The sequence below is a fragment of the Protopterus annectens genome, chromosome 2.part2, assembly GCF_019279795.1.
Source record: "Protopterus annectens isolate FY-2018-M chromosome 2.part2, PAN1.0, whole genome shotgun sequence".
In the NCBI taxonomy this organism is placed as follows: Eukaryota; Metazoa; Chordata; order Ceratodontiformes; family Protopteridae; genus Protopterus; species Protopterus annectens.
In genome coordinates, this window is record NC_056730.1 from 924,379,853 (window position 1) to 924,399,567 (window position 19,715).

A 19,715-nucleotide genomic window follows, 5' to 3' on the forward strand; every position below is an offset into this window, starting at 1 on the left:
CACACACACACACACACAAGCACCCATGTTACCTACTGCCACACATTCGCACAACACTGGAAACACCACCCCTTCACTGCCCAGTCTCCAGTCTCCCAGCTCTACCTGAGACACACACACACACACACACACACACACACACACACACACACACACACACACACACACACACACACACATACCTGTGTTACCTACTGCCACACATTCACACAACACTGCAGACGCCACCTTTTTCTGGCCAGGATACCCTGCTTTCTCCAGTCTCCCAACCTTGCCTGATAAAGACACACACACACACACACACACACACACACACACACACACACACACACACACACACACACACACACACACACACACACACACACACACACACATACCTGTGTTACCTACTGCCACACATTCACACAACACTGCAGACTCCACCCTTTTTCTGGCCAGGATACCCTGCTTTCTCCAGTCTCCCAACCTTGCCTGAGAAAGACACACACACACACACACACACACACACACACACACACACACACACACACACACACACACACACACACACACACATACCTGTGTTACCTACTGCCACACATTCACACAACACTGCAGACGCCACCCTTTTTCTGGCCAGGATACCCTGCTTTCTCCAGTCTCCTAACCTTGCCTGAGAAACACACACACACACACACACACACACACACACACACACACACACACACACACACACATACACACACAAACACACACACTACTTTTCTGTGAGTTGTCTTTGCTTTTTGTTTATTGTACTTGTGGGGTGGGTGATAGGCATGGATGCCTTCACTTCCTTAGGTGAATTTTGAAGTTCACTGGAGCCAGTAAAATAGTCTGTGCACACTGTTTTTCTTGTAACTGTGTACTAGCTGCTTTTTCATTCACAGTACTTGTCACCAGGTCTTCCTGACTACTTTAATTCCAAGAAGATAAATTTTACAAGTGTTTTTCAGAGAACGGTAGACAAAACCAGTAATCTGTGCTCACCCTGTTTTTCCATACCTGTGTTTATTTTATTATTTATTTTTTATTGCTCCTGTCTCTCACTACACATGTACACAAAGGAGTATGCCTACTTGGTTTCTTTCCCATAGGTGAACACTAAAAAACTGCATTGTTTTTTTCCTGGTATTTTTTATTATTTCTTTTGCTGTTGTCACTGATTGCATTTGCTGGGGAGTGGGTGTTGGGTTTATGTCTGTCTGACTTCACTTTCTCAGATCGACTTTATTTTATTTATTTATCTTATTTAGTTTGTTTACCAGAGTAGTACATTGATCACAATAGGCCATTTGTAGGTACAGCCAGACTGAAGAAATTCACAAAAAGAGAAAAAGAACAAATTTACATGTAGAGTAATCACAGAAGGTAGATAATCCCTTAGACAATTGCTGCAATATGTCAATATAATTAACAGAGTAGAAAAAACAAATGTGAATTAATTTCTGTAGTAAACATGGGAGGGAACTTTGAAGAAAAGTTTTGAAATTTTGTATTTCACTGCTCATATAGGAATATACAATAATTTTTATATCTGTCTTTTGTTACTAACTTTGTCACAAAATTGTAGAAAATACAAAACAACTGAGACATGTGGCTATTGACAGTACTCCTTAGACATTCCATCTTTTTCTGAGGAGCAATAGCCTAGGTATGCAGGGAATGATTTTATGAATATTCATCCAATTGTCTAATTCCTTTTTTTTTTTTAAAGTATTTTTACACATTGCTTGATCTGGAGTAGAAGTTTGTTCCAGCAAAGGGGTAGTCACTGCATTACAAATCAAATTGTCTATCATGATTTGTTTATTTACTAAAGCAGATTCATATCTTTGGTCGTACCGCTCATCGGGCTGTTTAATTTGTGGAGATATAAGAGGTTTTGGATTGCATGATCCCTAGTGTCCTAGAAGGCAAGGCATAAATCATCCCTAAGGAGTCTATAAATCACTGAGTACAGGGACAAAGAAGTCTCCATATTCTCTTGGTAACTCAGGTCTTTTAGGCATGTGATCTTTTTATCTCCCCAACTGCTTTATATGTCTAGTAAGATACATCCCAACATGACATTATATTTGATGGTGTGCCTGACCAGTGTGGAATATAGAGGAGTAAGGAATTCTTTGGATCTAGAGGAAATATCCTTTGTGATCATCTGTGACACATAGAATGGTTTCCTAACCCCAACTACAAAACGATGATTAAAGGAGAGGGAATTATGTACCGATGCTCCAAAATCTCTGACAACATCTTCATTTGGAATGCGGTGTTTTCTATACAATAAGTTAGGCAGAAGGTTTGTTTACCAAATACAACAGTTTAGCATTTAATTTTAGCCCTTGTTTGAGCACCAAATGCAACAATGTTTAGCATTTAGTTTTAGCCCTTGTTTGAGCACCAACTATTAACGTTTGTATGTTCAAGTTCTAGCTTCTGAATATCAGACTGTGATGTTAGTGTGACACCCTGGCTACATTCTTCTGCAAAACTGTTTAACCAGAGATCCCTGTTTTTGATTCAGAGATCAGAGAACTCTATGAATAGCAGAGGTCCAAGTATGGATCCCTAAGGAATCCACCATACCTCTCAACCTGCTAGAGCAAGAAATCTGGACAAAGCCACAAATAATGGGAAGACCCAAAAATAAGGACAATTTATAAATATTGCTCTTACAAACTTAGAAAGTTGGTTTTGCATTATCATGACTTTTCTGAAGGATATGAAGTCTGAAACTCAAATGTCATTATTTTCTGACTTCAGTCCTCAGTGGTTTGCTAGTTATTTGCCAGAAAACCACAATTTTATGAGAAACAGACTAAAATTTTGAGGTAATATTCTGGACAGTTGAGAGGTATGGTATCCACAGATTGCATCATGCTTGCCGGAGATGTGTCTGACACTCTCACTGTGTGGGTTTTGTTCCTCTGCCAATTTGCTATCCACCTAGCTACACAGAGATCAGTTTGGATTACATTTAGTTATTAATTATGTTGGCATGTGGTATGGTATCACATGCCTTGTTGAGGTCAAGATGTGCTGTATAGACAGCAAGACCAAAAGAAGTAACTTGTGTTACCTTCACAAAAAATCTACACTTAACAAAGTACAACCAATGCAAGGCTGTGGACAAAAAATTAGCATTTTCATTCTTCTTATTTTAACATGATCGTCTTCAGAAATGCAAATGGGATCTAACACTGAGTTTAAAAAGGGCACATGTAAGATCATGTGATCAAACTCAATCAATAGTGACATGAAAGGAAGTGAAATTCACTCATAAATATTCATTAAAAAGATTTAAAGCTATATTAGCTAAAAGGTGAACTCACTTATAAAAAGTCTTCAATTCCTCTAGCTGGGAGTCAAGTCTTCTTAGACTTTTAATATCATAATTTATCAGGTCAGTTATGGCCCATTCCATAGCCTTGCAGACGAGGTTCATCAGGCTGATTGGCCTAAAATTTACGGGGTCCATGGTGAGGCTGCCCTTGTGAAGTGGCATCACAACCACTGTGTGCCATCCATCTGTGACAATGCTGGTGGAGAAGCTCAGGCTGAACAGCTGTAGGAGCTGGTAAACCAGTGTATGTTTAGAGCTGTTCATCAGCCAGCCGGGTATGTTATCAGGTCCCAAAGATGATGTCTTTTTTGTTTTGGAGAATACTTTTAACAAGCATTTACTAATGATAGGGGATTTGAGGTCCTTAAGGATATATGGATTTTAAAGAGATATCACTTGGGCAAAACTGGCAGTAAAATTATTTGCTAATATAATTGTGATATTCACTGGATCTGAGTAAGAAGTGCCATTATGGATAAGTTCAAAGCAATGATGGGGATAATATTATCAAGTTATGTAAAGAACAGTTTAAAATTTTCCTTAGCTTCTGATACCAGCCTAAATTCATGGGATGTTCATAGGTTCGTAGGTGTGTACAAGGCTAATGGCCCTGGAACCTTTACAAGCCTAGCACATAGGATTACCCTGGCATCGTGCTACCCGACTTTAGTTCCCAGTGCTTCTAGTAAAGCCACTGGAGTGATCCCCAGGGTGAATTTTCTATTTCCCATCCACTCATCAAGGTTTCTCTTGAAGAGGGCCAGTGAGGTGCTCTGTTTGACATGTATGGGAAGTCTATTCCAGAACATAGGCAGTCTCTGGGTTATGAACCTGTCCCTCCAGCATGTTCTGTTGATTGTGGTAATGAGGTTGAGGTCTCTGGAGTGTGTGGTGCAGAAGGATTGGGATTTCTTTAGATGTAGCATTTCTAACAGAGCTGGATCAGACATGGCTTTGTAAGTCAAGCAGAGATCGCCTCTAAGTAGGCAATATGAGACAGAGAATAGTTGAAGTTTTTTGAGTCTGTCCATATAGGACAAGTGTTTAAGGCCTAGGATCCTCTTTGTGAGGCACTTTTGCAGCCTCTCCAGTTGTTGCAGGTGTCTAGTGAGGTACATGCCAAATGGGGCATTGTACTCGATGATTGGCCTAATGAGGGAAGAGTAGAGGGAGACTATGACCTCTTTCTTCCTGGATGCATAATGCTTAATAATGAGATGTGCCACATAGAAGGACTTTCTGACCACAGTGGCAATGTGGTGGTCAAAAGGGAGGTTGCTATCAACCTGTGTTCCCAGATCTCTTATAACGCCTTCTGTGTTCAGTGGACTATCATTGATGTGGTAATTTATGGGAATCAGGGGATGGTGACACATTTTTGGCATTGAGCTTAAGGCCATGGTTCTGACACCAGTCGGTCTCAGTGAGGCCTTTCTGTAGAATGTCAACATCACTTTGGGAGTTAATAATAGCTCCCAACTTCCAATCGTCTGCAAACTTTGTCAGCCAGAGTCCCTTTGTGTTGGCCTGGACTTCAGAGAAGTAGATATCAAACAGGAGAGGACCCAGGACTGAACCCTGTGGGACTCCACTCATGACTGGTTGGTAGTCTGACTTGGAGTCAGCTACTTTCACACTGTGAGTTCTGTCTGTGAGCCAGTTTGTAACCCACCATTCACAAAACCAAACTGTGTGGGATCCAGAGTTTGTAGATTCCCTATATCCTTGCTTATTAGGTCCATGATGATGCGTTCCATAGCTTTGCATATCAGACTCATCGGGCTAATGGGGTGATAGTTCCCAGGGTCTGTAGTCAGTCCTCATTTGTGGAGAGGGATGACTGTATCAGTGCACCATTTAGTAGGAACAAAGCCTAAGGTGAGGCTGTGATTGAATAGGGCACACAGGTGTGGTGCCAGTTCACTCTGTAGTTCATGTAGAACACAGCCAGGAATAATGTCAAGTCCCATAGAAGCTGTATTCTTGGCCTTGGATAGTGCTGTTTTAACCTGTGCAGCAGTAATACTGGGTGCCTGGCAATTGACTGGTATTGTTATTGGTCTTTTGGGGTGGGGTAAAGCTGGCACTGAATCTGTCGGCCACTATATTGGCAATATCTGTTGCCTCGGTATAGCAGATACCATTGTGCAGTAACTCAGAGCAAATCTGGGTATTGCCCTGGAGATTCTTTACATAACTATAGAAGGGCTTGTGGTTGTCTTTACTATTTGCTGCAATTCTCTTTTCATAGCTAGCTTTAGAGGATTTCATGAGAGATCTCAACTTTTTATTGAGGCTGATAAGGGAGTTTGTTTATGGCAAGGGCCCAGCAGATTGGCTTCTTTTTTTTTGAGGACAGCATCATGGTTTCTTTGGGTATGGCGACATCCATGCATTTGTGTACTTGTTCGTACAGTGCATTGGTGTATGATTCTGCGGTCATGCAACTTTACTCCATTTGCATGGGTGCTGTGAAGTTAGCCACTTCTATTTTTAGGATCCCAAAGTTAGCTTTGGAGAAGTTTTTCATGGTGGTTACCTTTGCGGGGGAAGGGTGGGAGGGATGTGGATTTCCAAGGTGATTAGTTTGTGGTCGGATCTAACCAGGGTGTTTTTGCTTCATGATGGAATTTTTTAGTATTTTAGATGATGTTTTGATGTTAACCTTGATTTATGGGCATTTAGCCTTGCTGTATATTCTAAGAACCAAAACTAAAACACTGAAGGCAACAGAGAACAGACCCATGAAATGAGTGCAAAACCAGTTTAATCCATGCTTTCTTCAATAAGACTTCTTCAGAAATACAACACTGTTAAAAACTTCCAAATGTATATGTTTCACATACATCTACACACCCACAAATTCCTTAATTATATTAATTAAATTATTATACAATTAAAAGTGCTAGTACAAAGTTTACAGTAAAACAATATAAGTATAAATGTGATGAATTAAAATTCCAACCACTTACTAATTTAAAACCACTTTGCTGTCCACCAAAAACATTTTATATTAATAGTGTCATTTAAACCACGTGGACTATCAGCACATAATCTTAACTGCCATAAGGTCTCTTTCCTTTCCACTCTATTTTTAATGTTACCACCTCTCAAATCTTTCTCAACATGTTCTAAAATAGAAAAAAAAAATGTATACAAAGAACAATGGACAGAATATCACACGTAATGTAACACGTTTTGATGTCATTCTTTTCTAATAAACTTTTTATAGTATTGGCTTGCCTGTGTACAAAATTTGGACCATTCCCCAAAACTGCTAGCAAATCATTGTTGCCAGAAATGATTTTCCAGTTATTGTGAACCACTTTTTTAATCATATCACTATCTACAGACATATCAATAATACATCTGGGACCACAAACCACTGTAGTGCACTGGGTAACTTCTTTTTCTAAAAATCCATGAACTAAAATGGGTGGAAAATCAGTGCACCTTCTAGTACAAATTTCTAAAACGGCCTTATATAACAAGGACCTTGGATACCCTCTCTGCAAAAATTAATCAGACAGAAACTCTGTTTCTCGAATGGAAACAGCACCATCACTGGTCATTCAAGAAGCTCTGATATACTGCCCTTTAGGAATGTTATGCATCATGAACTTTGGATGGTTACTGTGATAGTGCAAATAATTATTAACATAGGTTTGTTCCTGTATATACTACTAGAGAACATTTTGCCAAAAACACTCCAGCTCAGACCTAACTCCAAATAATTTACTCGATGGCCATAGTCACTTAAAGTGAAATACAAACAATCACTACTAGTGTTAAGCTGGTCAAGACAAGAGCTATATAGTTCTACTGGGCCCTTAATAATAAAAAGTAAATCATCAATAAATCTTCAATAAAATAAAACCTCCGAAGCAAAACTAAGGGTGGGTAGTATCTCTATCTCCCAGCAGCTCATCATTAAACCAGCAAAGGCTGGAGCTATAGTGGCGCCCATTGCTACCCCACGAAGCTGCTTGTAGTACTTCCTGTTAAACATCAAATAGTTGTTCTCTAATAAGAGCTCCAGTAGAAAAATACAAGTGTCAGTGCTAGAATCAGACCACGTGGTGTATTTGTGCAAAGAATTATATATATATTTATGTATGTATTTTTATTTTATTTTCTTTATTTGTTAACTTGGTAAGCCCACTGGTTAGATACTAGTGTTTCTTTTCAGGGATGACCCAGGGGAACTGTCTAAGTCATTTGCTCAGAGTCACACAGTAAGGAAATGGAGGCTGAAGAAATCAGTCCCTGCATAATAGGAAGCAGCTGATTAGCAGCTCATAACCTTAATCTTTTTTACTCATTGCATTTCAGGCAGGGGTGGGCAGTGCTTTCTACATTCAGGTTTAGTGACTGATGTTAAATAAAATTTTAAGAGGCTGTTGGTCCTTCTTACAAAGTCTGCACACCATTCCCTAGGCATGCTTGCAAGGTCCCAAGTATTGGAAATACAGTAGAGGATCGTGAGGGCTTGCCACCAGCTTTCAAAAGTGATGCTGCCCCAATACCTCCATATACCCCCCTTGTCAGCAGATATCTCTATTCATCTCTGATCTTTGCCTGGGATTGTAGTTGGACTAGGCATCCTGGGACCCCGAACTCTCCCTATGTTGAGAGGCAAGTAGGATGTACTTCGTCTTTCTTTTCCCTTCCCAGCTAACTCCTACCAACATCTAGCTTGCTAATCAAAGCTGGGTCATTCCTCTCAACCACAGATTCATCAGGGTCATCTGCTTTACTTCCTAGCAGCTTGTTTCAATTCAGACCTCTCAGCTACCCCCACCCCATGTTTTGTTGGAATATTCCTATTTTCAGGCCTGATTTACCCATGCACATGAAATGCCTGTTTTTTGAGGTATGTCCCTATTTTCAGGTTTGAATTACCCCTTTACACAATTTCCTGGATCCCAGTAATCATACATGATATTTGTAAATGTCCTGTACACAGATAACTACCACACATGGCTGTTGTGGCACAAATACCTTAAAAAGAAGAAGGCACACGTCTTACATGGGTCAATATTATGTTATCGAATACTCATGTATTCAAAACCGTAATAGTCGACCCATAAATGTCGAAAACGTCAAACGTCGAACAAGTACAAAAAATACAAAAACCCACCCAAACAAACCATTTTAATGCTGTAAGCATGGGGGTCAAGCCCCCATGTACCCCCATACCCCCTGCTACTTAAATATACCAACTCCGAGTTCGCCATACAGTGGAGACAATGGAAAACTTCCATTTCCGCACTGTACGGTGATCTCCATTGAAATGTTCGACGTCTGACATTTTCGACATTTATGGGTCGACTATTATGTTTTCGAATACATGAGTATGCAATAACCTAATATAGACCCTCTTACATCTCCCTTTTTCAGAAGCAAAAAATAAATGATCTTGTATGGCAGAAGTCTGCAATACAGTTCATTAAACTCTACAGATTTTACTCTACAGACCAGATTCATGAACGCCTACACTAAGTGTACATGATCTGTATTTAAAAACATCCCCACTACATTTTTTGCACAATCTATTCACTCAGAGAGATTATACATAGTATACATATAGTCTACACCTTTTGATAACCTTTATGAATCTCCCTAGATATTTTAGTCTGCAATAAAATCAGTAGAAAAGCTAGAATTAGGAGGAAGGAGGTGGAGGTATAGTTCTGTTGTCCGCTCACTCAGAACGGTGTACACTTAGTGTAGGAATTCAGGAATCTGGCCCTACCTGTTAAATAATTTGTTCATATTTTCCCATTATTTTTTGTGACTCTGGTTTTTAAACATGTGTCTCTGAGTAGTACCACATTTTTTTACTGGAAGCAGGAAGAGTTATGTCTATTTGGTATTCACATTTTATGCTATTTAGCTGTCCAGATTTTTGGCTACATCTAGCTACTTTTTAAAGGTATTTGCACCTATTTTCAATGTCTGCAGGTCAGAAGGTATGTTTCTGTCAGTAAATGATGCAGCCCATTCCCAGTGTCACCTTTTTCCAATCCTTGACTTTTAAGATGCTTTGTTCATTTATTCATTAACACACAAAAACAGTCCATCTGAAGATCAGCCCCATAAACTCCCCTGCCAAAACCAGATGCCATCCTGTGTTTTAAAAACAAACAGGATTTCTCCACAACTGTTTTTCTGTCTTCATATGCTTTTTGCGTATTTTGAGAACTGTGATTACATGACACTGCATTGTGTATTTTTCAGATCTCATTGCTATGTAGCAGACTTACATTTCCAAAGACTGGCAAAAATTTGAGGCAAAAAGAAACACTTTTCCAATTAAGGATGAGGGTCTAAGCCTGCTATATTTACTGGTAGCTGTACTGTTTTCAGTCCGAAAAAACAAGGCATATTACTAAGAAAGCTGTCTGAAATTGGTACAATTCTGACTTTGGCAAATATTTTCTACATCCTGGAGAACTTTTCTGAACTAACTAAGTCTTACCTTTGTTCAGACCCTGGTACTACCATTGTCTGCAGCCCTAAATTCAGTCATTGTAATTAACCTGTTTTAACATGTAAAATGCTAATTTATAATGTAATGCAATAATGAAGAACCTTGTTTTTCTTATTTGAATGTTGTGTATTTCATCTCAGTGGTATTTGTTGCATATCTTATCTAAGTGGTTTATGTATGTATTTTTACTCTGTCATAACAGCATTTTATAATTCTGTCCTGTGTATTTCAAAACTTTGCAATAGTGAATGCCCTCAGTTGGTGATTAGTAATCATGAGAAAAAAAAATCAATGTTTAAATTCCTGGTATTTTGATGGCTTTTGTTTTTGTTTCTTTGCATTTTCTTTTCTTTTGCAGGTGGGAGGTGTCCTGTCACTGATAGAATGCACTTTGATTGAAGAGGCTGATGCCAGCGATGATGAATGTAAGTTACATTGAACATGATAATTAAATGTAAAATAATTCAAAGTGCATGATTGTTTTGAAGAGTTCACAAGCATTTATATACATTTACAGCTAGTTTCAGTTACTGGTTGTTTGATCACTGACAAATTGCTTAGAGACTGGTTAAGAATGGTTGTTTGGTGTTTCAGTGAAAATTAGAATATATTCCTATGTATGAAAAAGCAGTCACTCTTTCATCATAAGTGATTGGCCTTCCTTCACACATATTGCATCTAACCTTGAGGTTAATAAACCTTAGAAAAACTTCTAAGTGATTCCCATCAGAGGTAGCTAACTTTCTTTGGTAAGCATGGATGGCAAATATATCCTACTACATGGCTAATATCAGGCATAGTTTAACTGTCAACTCTTTTTGACAAGTAATTTGATCAATAGAGAGTTTACATTTTGAATGAAAATTAGAGAGTAAGATTTTGCCTGAAACAGTCATCCTCAAAACAATTTATCAGATGACTGGTTCCCATTGGTTTCTAGATGCAAAGTTACTAATTAGTAAGATAAGAATATGCCAATTAAGTCATATAGTTACAATAGGCAGTCTTCTGCTAAACCACTATGAAAACAGTGAAACAGCCATTCAAAGTGGACACACATTGACTGTGTTGGTCTAGGGATAAACCATAAGAATGTCATTCTTAGAAAACATGGTGGGTAAGGTGTTTTGTGAATTATCAAAGATGTGGCAACCCTTTGGATGGACAGTAACATGGCTGCTCTTAAAATAAACAGCAAATAGGTTGCACTAAATATTTAGGCATTAACTCTGCCATTCTGTGAAGAGCATCACATTTCTCTGTTAATTATACTATGAGTAGTTTCACAATAAATTCAGGCAATGTCCAGGTCATCCTCTAGATAGAGTGCAACATGTTCATTCTATGACTGTAGAATGACTGGGGCCGTAGGTATACAGGCAGTGATTAAGTCATTTTGTGAAAAGGTAATGAAATGATTTTTATTTTTGAAAAAGATTTGATAGTTAAACTCTGGCTACAGTGCAGCACTATTCTCTGAAAAGAAAACAACTCAAACTATTTAGTAGTACTGTAATGAATTTAGTCACAGATAGAAATACTAGAAGTGCAGTAATTGTGAGTTGTCTGTGCCATCAATAGAAGCAGCAGAAAATAAATGCAGCTGAACTGATACCTGTTGCTTATAAGCAGGGATTTAAAACTGAATAAGTAATAACCAGAATAGGATGCAGTCTGCTCAAAGTTTGCTGCCCCTCCCATCTCCATACTGCCTTCCCCTTGAAGTTCTGATTTTATCCTATATCCCAGAATCTTATAGGTTGGCAAATTGGTAATATTCAAATTGACCCAAAGGGTTTGGCTGATGTATATACATGTGCACATATCCTGTGAATGATTGGTATACGAACCAGAATCGATTAATTCTTTGCTGAATAGGCTCCAGATCCCCATGCCCCTGATCAAATAACCAGGGCATTTAAGTAACTGACTACAGCAACTTTGATGGCTAAAGCCTGACAAGCAGAAAATTCAAAGTTATAGGATGGGATAATTAAGAGGCTATGTGATATAGATGATAAGGTTCTGGCAGGCTTATACCAAAACATAATTTAATTTATTTTACAATAAGCTTTAATTTTTAATAACATGAATGTATAACTATATATAACATTTACAAAAAGTGAAGCAAAATATAAAATGGATCACACACGTGTTAATTTAAAGCACTTAAATTTATTCTGAATCAGTTTAAGCTGACTAATTCATCTATATTTTTCTAATATCAGTTTCAGTTTTAAACATTATTTAAAATTTGATTTATTATCTTTTGTTTTTACCACAACAGAACTCAGAATGGTTATACTAGTAAAATCATTTATATTATGAGGAGGTTCTTTTTTTTCCAATTTATCATAATAGATTTCTTGCTATAGTCCATAGTGCCCACATCAAAGGATACTGTGGTAAATTTATATACCTAGTAGGAAAGAAATATTAGATAGTATAAAGGATTCTGAAGTTATACATTTATTTGTCTACAAAGCCTGGGGAAAACTCTAAGATATAATTTCTGTATTTTATGTTCTTCTCACATCTATAAAATATGTAGTACCAATCTACCTTTGATGTTTCTAACATCTCCAACTACATTTTCTTTGGTTTTGAAAAATGTGTTAATTTGTAGGAATGACAAAAATTCTATACAAATAATTCCAAAGGAACACTTTCCAGAAAATACTACTTGCAGTCAGTCCCAACAATTATAATATCATTTTTTTATTACTGCCACTATCTATGTCTTTTAAAGCAAATTTCTCAGTATGGTAGCAATACTTATCTTTTATTTTTTGTTTCCAGGTTTATATAAATATATATAAATTAGACAGAGATAAATTGGCTATAGATTTTTATCACCCTTTCCATTAATAACTGTAATGAAATACTGTAGCAGTTCTGGAAATGTCATTTTCCCATATCTTTAATTCACTCTTTATTTTCCTCTATTTTTAATCTTATATAGTAAATCAAAACCAGGGTTATATGTTCTAATTCATAATTACTCACACTTCTATGTTATGATATAATATTACTTCCACTTAAGTAGTTTGAACAGTACAGGAGGTTATTTTTTATTTTATTTCTAAAATTTTGCTGTGAACATTACTAGCAATAAATCCAGGAGTACTTGCTGTTGGTAAAATGGGAAAAATTTATAGTTGCTGGTTTAAAAATGTAATTTATGAATGATTTTAGCAATATATTAAAATACTTTTAATTTATTAATCTATAGGAAAAGCTAATGAAATATTTTTTCATAATTCATAACATTTCATTATTTATGATATCTAAAGAGAACAACTTGGGTTTTAAAGATTAATTATCACATATTCCTATGTGGATTGAGTTCCATTTGGGCTGTATGGTGATTATTCACCCAGTGTAAAATGGTTTAATTATTGCAGCAAAAGTATAGCTTTAGATATTGGAAAAAAATCCTCCCTTATTCCATCTTCTAATATGATTTATATAAGCTACTCATGTTCTTTACAGGTGCTATAGAAACTTCAAAAATATATCATTTTTTTTTCAACTGTTTTTTTTAATCTGGTATCAATGCCAGTCTTTGAATTGTGAGTATCATGTAATATTTCAGGTAATAATATAATTTGCATTATCATATATGTCTATCCTGAAAAGAAGGTACTTATGTATTATCGCATCCACATTCCAAACCTGTAAGCGTTCTTCATGTCATAGTCATTTGCTTCATTTTGTTATAAAGGCATCGGCTCTTGGTTGGAAACATTATGCGATAACATGTAAATGCAGGTATTTCTTTTTTTTGGTTTTCATAGTGATGGTCCCTTGCAGTGTATGTCAAATGCTTCAATTGGGCCATTGCTGGGGACTGTACTTGTACACCTTATTCATAACTGTGCTGCTCAGCTGCTGAAGTAAACGTAGGCTGCACAACTAAGGAAATGTAATCTGTTAACTGTGGTGGGGAAAGTGGGTGTGTGCTGTTGCCTCCTTGGTCAGTCGGATGCCATAAACTTACAAGTATGCAAAATTACAGTTGTCAGCCTTTACTGCATCCAACTATTTCATGAAGACTGCTGTTATACACGTACTTGCAACAAGTGAACGTTTGCCATGACACAAATGTTATGAAGGATAGCCCATTTTAAAAGGAGACAGTTCCCATTCCCAGGCCTGCTGCGACACAAGCGATTGTTTTATACTTTTCTGGGATAAGAGACATGCTGGATTACAACTTTGAATGCATTATGCAGCCGGACATGTTTTCTTAGTGCATTACATTTTAATTTCTTTTTCACCACTTGGGTTTTCAGGGGAAAAAAGAAAGTGTGGTACTTGGCGATCTGGTACTTATGTATTATCACATGCACTGCACTCACCCTGGGAATGATAACTGTCTCCATTTAAGATGGGCTAGCCTTCATTACGTTTCTGTTAAGGCAAACTTTCACTTGTTCTGAAGACATCGCTAATTACAGCTGCTCTGAAATGCCCTTGCATGCATTCTTTGCTTTGTAAGCATTCTGCAGTTAAACAAATTTTCTTACTTTCTTACCTTTTTTTCTTTTTGAACACTTGGGTTTTCAGTGGAAAAAGGAAAGCGTGGTACTTGGTGATGACATTGCGAATAACTGCTGCTCAAAATGTGGTTGCGATAATATATATATATATATATATATATATATATATATATATATATATATATATATATATATATATATATATGGGTCTACTACAGTTGATTGAAAACTCACTTGATTGAAAATGAAATTACTAGGACCACTTCACTGAAGCCACGGTGGTACAGCGGTAGCATTGTTGCCTCACAGCAAGAGGTTCTCCTGTTCGATTCTCAGCTGAAATGCCTTCTGTGTGGAGTCTGAATGTCCTCCCCGCGGTCGAGTGGCTTCCAAAAGACATGCATGAATGGGTGGGCCTTCGCTGAAGGTTGGGCATTGGGCTGGCAACTCGGAACCATAAAAATTGACTGCCAATCATTAGCGGACTGGAGTTCCGCTGTGGCAACCCCTAACCGGGAAAAGCCAAAAAGACAAACAACGACAACTTCACTGAAAGCTCACGTCACTGAAAACTTACTTGACAGAAACTCACATATCTTGCTTATATATTCTCTTTTGGAAACAGTTATTTATTGCAATTGTATCACTGTGTATAGTTTAAAATGTTTATAATATGTGCCCCCCCCCATTACTTTATAAACTAACTCCAGGGTCGCACTACAGTGGGGAAAAGGCCATTTATAACTATCAATGAAATGAGTTTCAAAGAAATGAGTTTTCAATGAAGTGAGCTTTCAGTGTAGTGGTCCTAGTAATTTCATTTTCTGTCAAGTGAGTTTTCAATCAACCGTAGTAGACCTGTATATATATATATATATATATATATATATATATATATATATATATATATATATATATATATATATTGTTCCAGTTGCTTATTTTTTTAATTGTATCGATAGTTTTATTATTTTTATTATCTGAGAATTTAAACTATGTAATAAATGTATCCCCAAGTCGGTAATATAAGGTCTTACATAGGTTCATAGGTTCATAGGTAGGTACTAGACTATCTGCCCAAGGGCATTTATAAGCCTAGCCAGAGTGTGTCGGCTTTCACTGCCCCATTGATTAATTAACTGAGCCTCTGTCAAGCAAAGCCAATGAAGTGAACCTAGGGGTGTATTTTCTGTTACCCATCCACTCGTCAAGGCTTCTCTTGAAGAGTGTTAGTGAGGGGCTGTGCCTAATGTAGTTAGGAAGTTTGTTCCATAGCATGGGGAGTCTCTGTGACAGGAATCTATCCCTCCAGCATGTTCTATTTATTGTTGTGGTGAGGTTTAGCTCACTAGAGCGTGTGGCTAGCAGTGACTTGGATTTCTTTAGGTGGAGCATGTCCATCAATTCTGAGTTGGACATGGCTTTGTAAGTCAGGCAGAGATCACCTCTGAGTAAGCAATATACCACTGAGTACAGTCAGAGTTTTTTCAGTTGGGCTGCATAGGACAAATGTTTGAGGCCAGTAATCATCTTGGTGAGGTGCTTTTGTGGTCTTTCAAGCTGTTGGAAGTATCTTGTGAGGTACATCCCAAATGGGGCATTGTACTCTATGATGGGTCTAATGAGTGACAAGTAGAGGGGAGCTATAACCTCTTTATTTCTAGATGCGAACCCCTTAGTAATTAGATGGGCCACATAGAAGGATTTGCTAAGTACTTTGATAATATGATTGTCAAAGGAGAGATTACTATCTACCTGGGTCCCCAGATCTCTTATTACCTCTTCCGTATTAAGGGGGCTGCTGCCTATGTGGTAATCCGTGGGTGTTTTGTTTTCCCAAATGGGATGACTATGCATTTTTTGGCATTTAGCTTGAGGCCATGACTTTGACACCAGGTGTCTGTTTTAGTAAGGCCTTTTTGGAGGATGTCCATGTCAGCCGGAGAGTCAACTATGGCTGCCAGTTTGCAGTCATCGGCGAACATGATTAGCCATAGTCCTCCTGTGTTTGCCTGTACTTCTGAGAAATATATGCCGAACAGTAGGGGTCCCAGAACCGAGCCTTGCAGGATACCACTTGTGACTGGTTTAGAGTCAGACCTGGAGCCCACTATTCTTACCGTGTGAGTTCTGTCTGTAAGCCAGTTGGCAACCCATCTTGTGATGTAGGGGTTTATGTTCAGGCTGGTGAGTTTTTCTATAATACCAGAGTGAGGAATGGTGTTGAACGCCTTGGCGAGATCAAGGTAGGCTGTGTGAACCACCTTTTTCTCATCTATGGCCTTGGTAACTGTCTCGAAGAAGTCAACCAGGTTTATTAGGCATGATCTGCCCTTAACAAAGCCAAACTGCGTTGGGTCAAGTGTTTGGAGGTTCCCAATGTCTTTGTTAATGAGTTCCATGATGATGCGCTCCATAGCCTTGCAGACCAGGCTAGTCAGGCTTATGGGGTGATAGTTACCAAGGTCAGTTGTGGCCCCTCCTTTGTGGAGCAGAATAACCATTGCTGTGTGCCATTCTATGGGCACGTAGCCCGTGAAGAGGCTGGGGTTGAACAGCATGTTTAGGTGGGGTGGTTAGTTCGTTCTGTAGTTCATGCAAGACGCAGCCTGGGACACCATCTGACCCTATTGATGCTGTGTTTTTGGCTTTTGAAAGGGCTGTTTTCACCTGTGCTTCTGTGATTTCCGGGATACTACACTTTTCAGGAATTGTTGTGGGTCCTTTTGAAGGTGAGAGGGAGGTGAAGTTTGCACTGAATCTATCTGCCAGTATGTTGGCAATATCAGTAGGTTCAGTATATTTTGTGCTATTTTGCACTATCTCAGAGCATATCTGTGAGATGCCACTTAGATTCTTGACATAGCTAAAGAAGGCTTTGTGGTTATTTTTCAAATCCTTGGCTATTTTTCTTTCGAAGTTAGCCTTGGATGATTTTATGAGGGACCTTAGTTTCTTAATGATACTGATCAGGGATGTCTTTCCTTCTTGGGATTTGCTTTTTTTCTGAACTAGTTTCCTCCTTTTGTTGTATAACCTGTTTATGGCAGGGGTCCACCAGACTGGTTTCCTTCTGTTAGGGGAGTGAGTCTTGGTTTTGCTAGGGATGGCATGATCCATGCATCCTTGTAGGTGCTCATAGAGTGCAATTGTAAAGGATTCTGCATCTTGGGCAGTGTTATCCTTTAGCGTGGGGGCTGTGAAACTTACCACTTCTGCCTTAAGTAAGGTGAAGTTTGCTTTAGAAAAGTTTTTCACTGTGGTTTCCTTGGTTGGGGGTGGTAGTGGGGTGTGGACATCCAGGGTGATAAGTTTATGGTCTGATCTAACCAGTGATGGGTTGACCTCCGGTACGGAGCACCTGTCATCCATGTTGGTGATGACCACGTCCAATATGTTGTGGCCTCTGGTAGGGGAGTTTACCAGCTGATCCAAGGCATTTGAGTTGATAAATTCCAGAAAGCGCTGAGCCTGGGAATTTGTACTCAAGTAGTTTTCCCAGTTAATGGTAGGGTAATTGAAATCTCCCAAGATCAGGGTGTTAGGTAGGACCTTCATGTTTTCCAGTGTCTCCAGAAAGGCGGAGTGGTGATTCTGGGCCATGGAGGGTGATCTGTAGCAGGGCACAATTTGCATTGCAGATTTTCCCGATGTTAGTTGCACATGGATGATCTCAGAGGTATCATGCTGCGCCATTAACCTGGAGGTGTGGGTATCCTTTTGTGTTTTGGTCCATGTCCTGTGGCTGAAATGTGTGGCAGGAGTTGTAGCCCAGTAGTGCTGGAGTGCTGTCTGGAACCTTGAACCAGGTTTCAGTTACTGCACAGATGTCGACGTTCCCCATACTTAGGAGTGCTTCGAGCACATGCATTTTGAGATTTAAACACCTGGCATTGAGTAGCATAACCCTCATTTTTTACTTGTGCAGTTTACAGAGGTGTTTATGGAGGTGGCTTTGAATTTTTGAGCCTTGCCTTAAAAAGGCACTATGGGGGCAGCAAGAACCTTGGCCTGTATTCGAAAGCCAAGGGGTGACAGGTGCAAGCCGTTTCTTGCGAAGCAACATTGCTTGTCGAGCATGTCATCCCAGGCTGACAGACACTGGATCCCCTTTGAATGACACCAGAAGCTTAGCCCATTGTTGAAATTGATATTTTTTTCTTTATACTGAGGTATCATACTTGGTGAGGGCAGGATGCTACTCAGGGTCAGGGTCATACCTGCCTGGGCTACATGATCAGAGAGCTCTTCCATGTCTCTTTTCGTGTAGGTATGGCTCAGGTCATTCACACCAACACGAACAATGACAGAGTCATATTTGTACTTGTTCTGGAGTGACCTGAGTGCTTGTGTTATGTGGCATTTTCTGGCTCCTGACAGGCAGCTTACAGTAACCTTCTCCTTTTTCAGCCTAGTGAGTGGGGCATCAGTGTGCCTGACTATTGAGTCACCTATTACTAATGTGTTAGGTATGTTATTTTGTCTTAAGGGCTGTGAGTGTGCGGCACATTGATTTTGTGTTTTATGTGTTGCCTGGTTTGTGACGGGAAGTGCAAGTTTTCTGGGTGTCTGCTTTGGAGCTCTCTGATGCTTTTGCAGGTTTTTATTTAGAGCCTCCGAGTATGATTTCGTATATTGATGTGTATTTTTTGAGAGTGCTGGTTTAGTATGTCTATGTGAGGCTGGAGGTGTGGTGCAAATGTTAACCTTCTCCTCATGACTGTCTGTTCCAATCTTGGGTGGAGATACCTTAGCATCCAGTTTGGCTGTATAATTGCATCTCTCACATATGTTAGTGTTTTGTGGTAGGAGGAGAGGGCTGTCTGTGTACATGAGGCAGTTGTAACATTGCCTCAGGATACCCAGATTCACCAGCTGGACTGGAGACTACACGTGAAGTTGCCCTTTGGTCATGCCTGAATAGTAGGGTGAGCTGCTTAGTCGCTTGGTTGGTGAGGGGTGGATAAAGAGCCTTGCCCTGCTGGGCAGTCAAGTGTCAGGGTATATTAGTGCTTGCTATTAGGTCTGAGCAAGTGCTGGACTGTAGGATGCTTTTTGAGTGCTTAGGTTGAGAGTTAGACTAATTTCAAGTGAAAAACTGAAGAGGAGACTTAGTAGAGCCGGGAATAATTTAACCCTAGCTAACCGGTGCTGCCTGGCGCACAAAACCGTGCAACGCATTTTTTAAACTACTAACTTCTGGGCTGGAACACTCCTCTAGGGACAGATGGCTGCTCAAAATTCCCCTCTCTCACAGGTGAACAGAGAAACTTCCCTCTATCCAAGTAAGGTATGGGCAACTCAGAAACTTGTAACACAGCCCTGAATTCAGCACTAGCCTGAAAACTGGACTATA

General features: G+C 39.1%; 1 protein-coding gene across 1 annotated transcript in view; it reads left to right on the forward strand.

The window, feature by feature from the left end:
* The window catches only part of RASGRF2 (Ras protein specific guanine nucleotide releasing factor 2), a 1,933,635-nt gene that overhangs the window by 1,028,693 nt on the left and 885,227 nt on the right, over positions 1-19,715 (forward strand). The window contains exon 11 of the mRNA XM_044064238.1: positions 10,216-10,282. Coding sequence (XP_043920173.1) covers positions 10,216-10,282 — 67 coding nt within the window. The remainder of the gene's footprint in view (positions 1-10,215; positions 10,283-19,715) is intronic.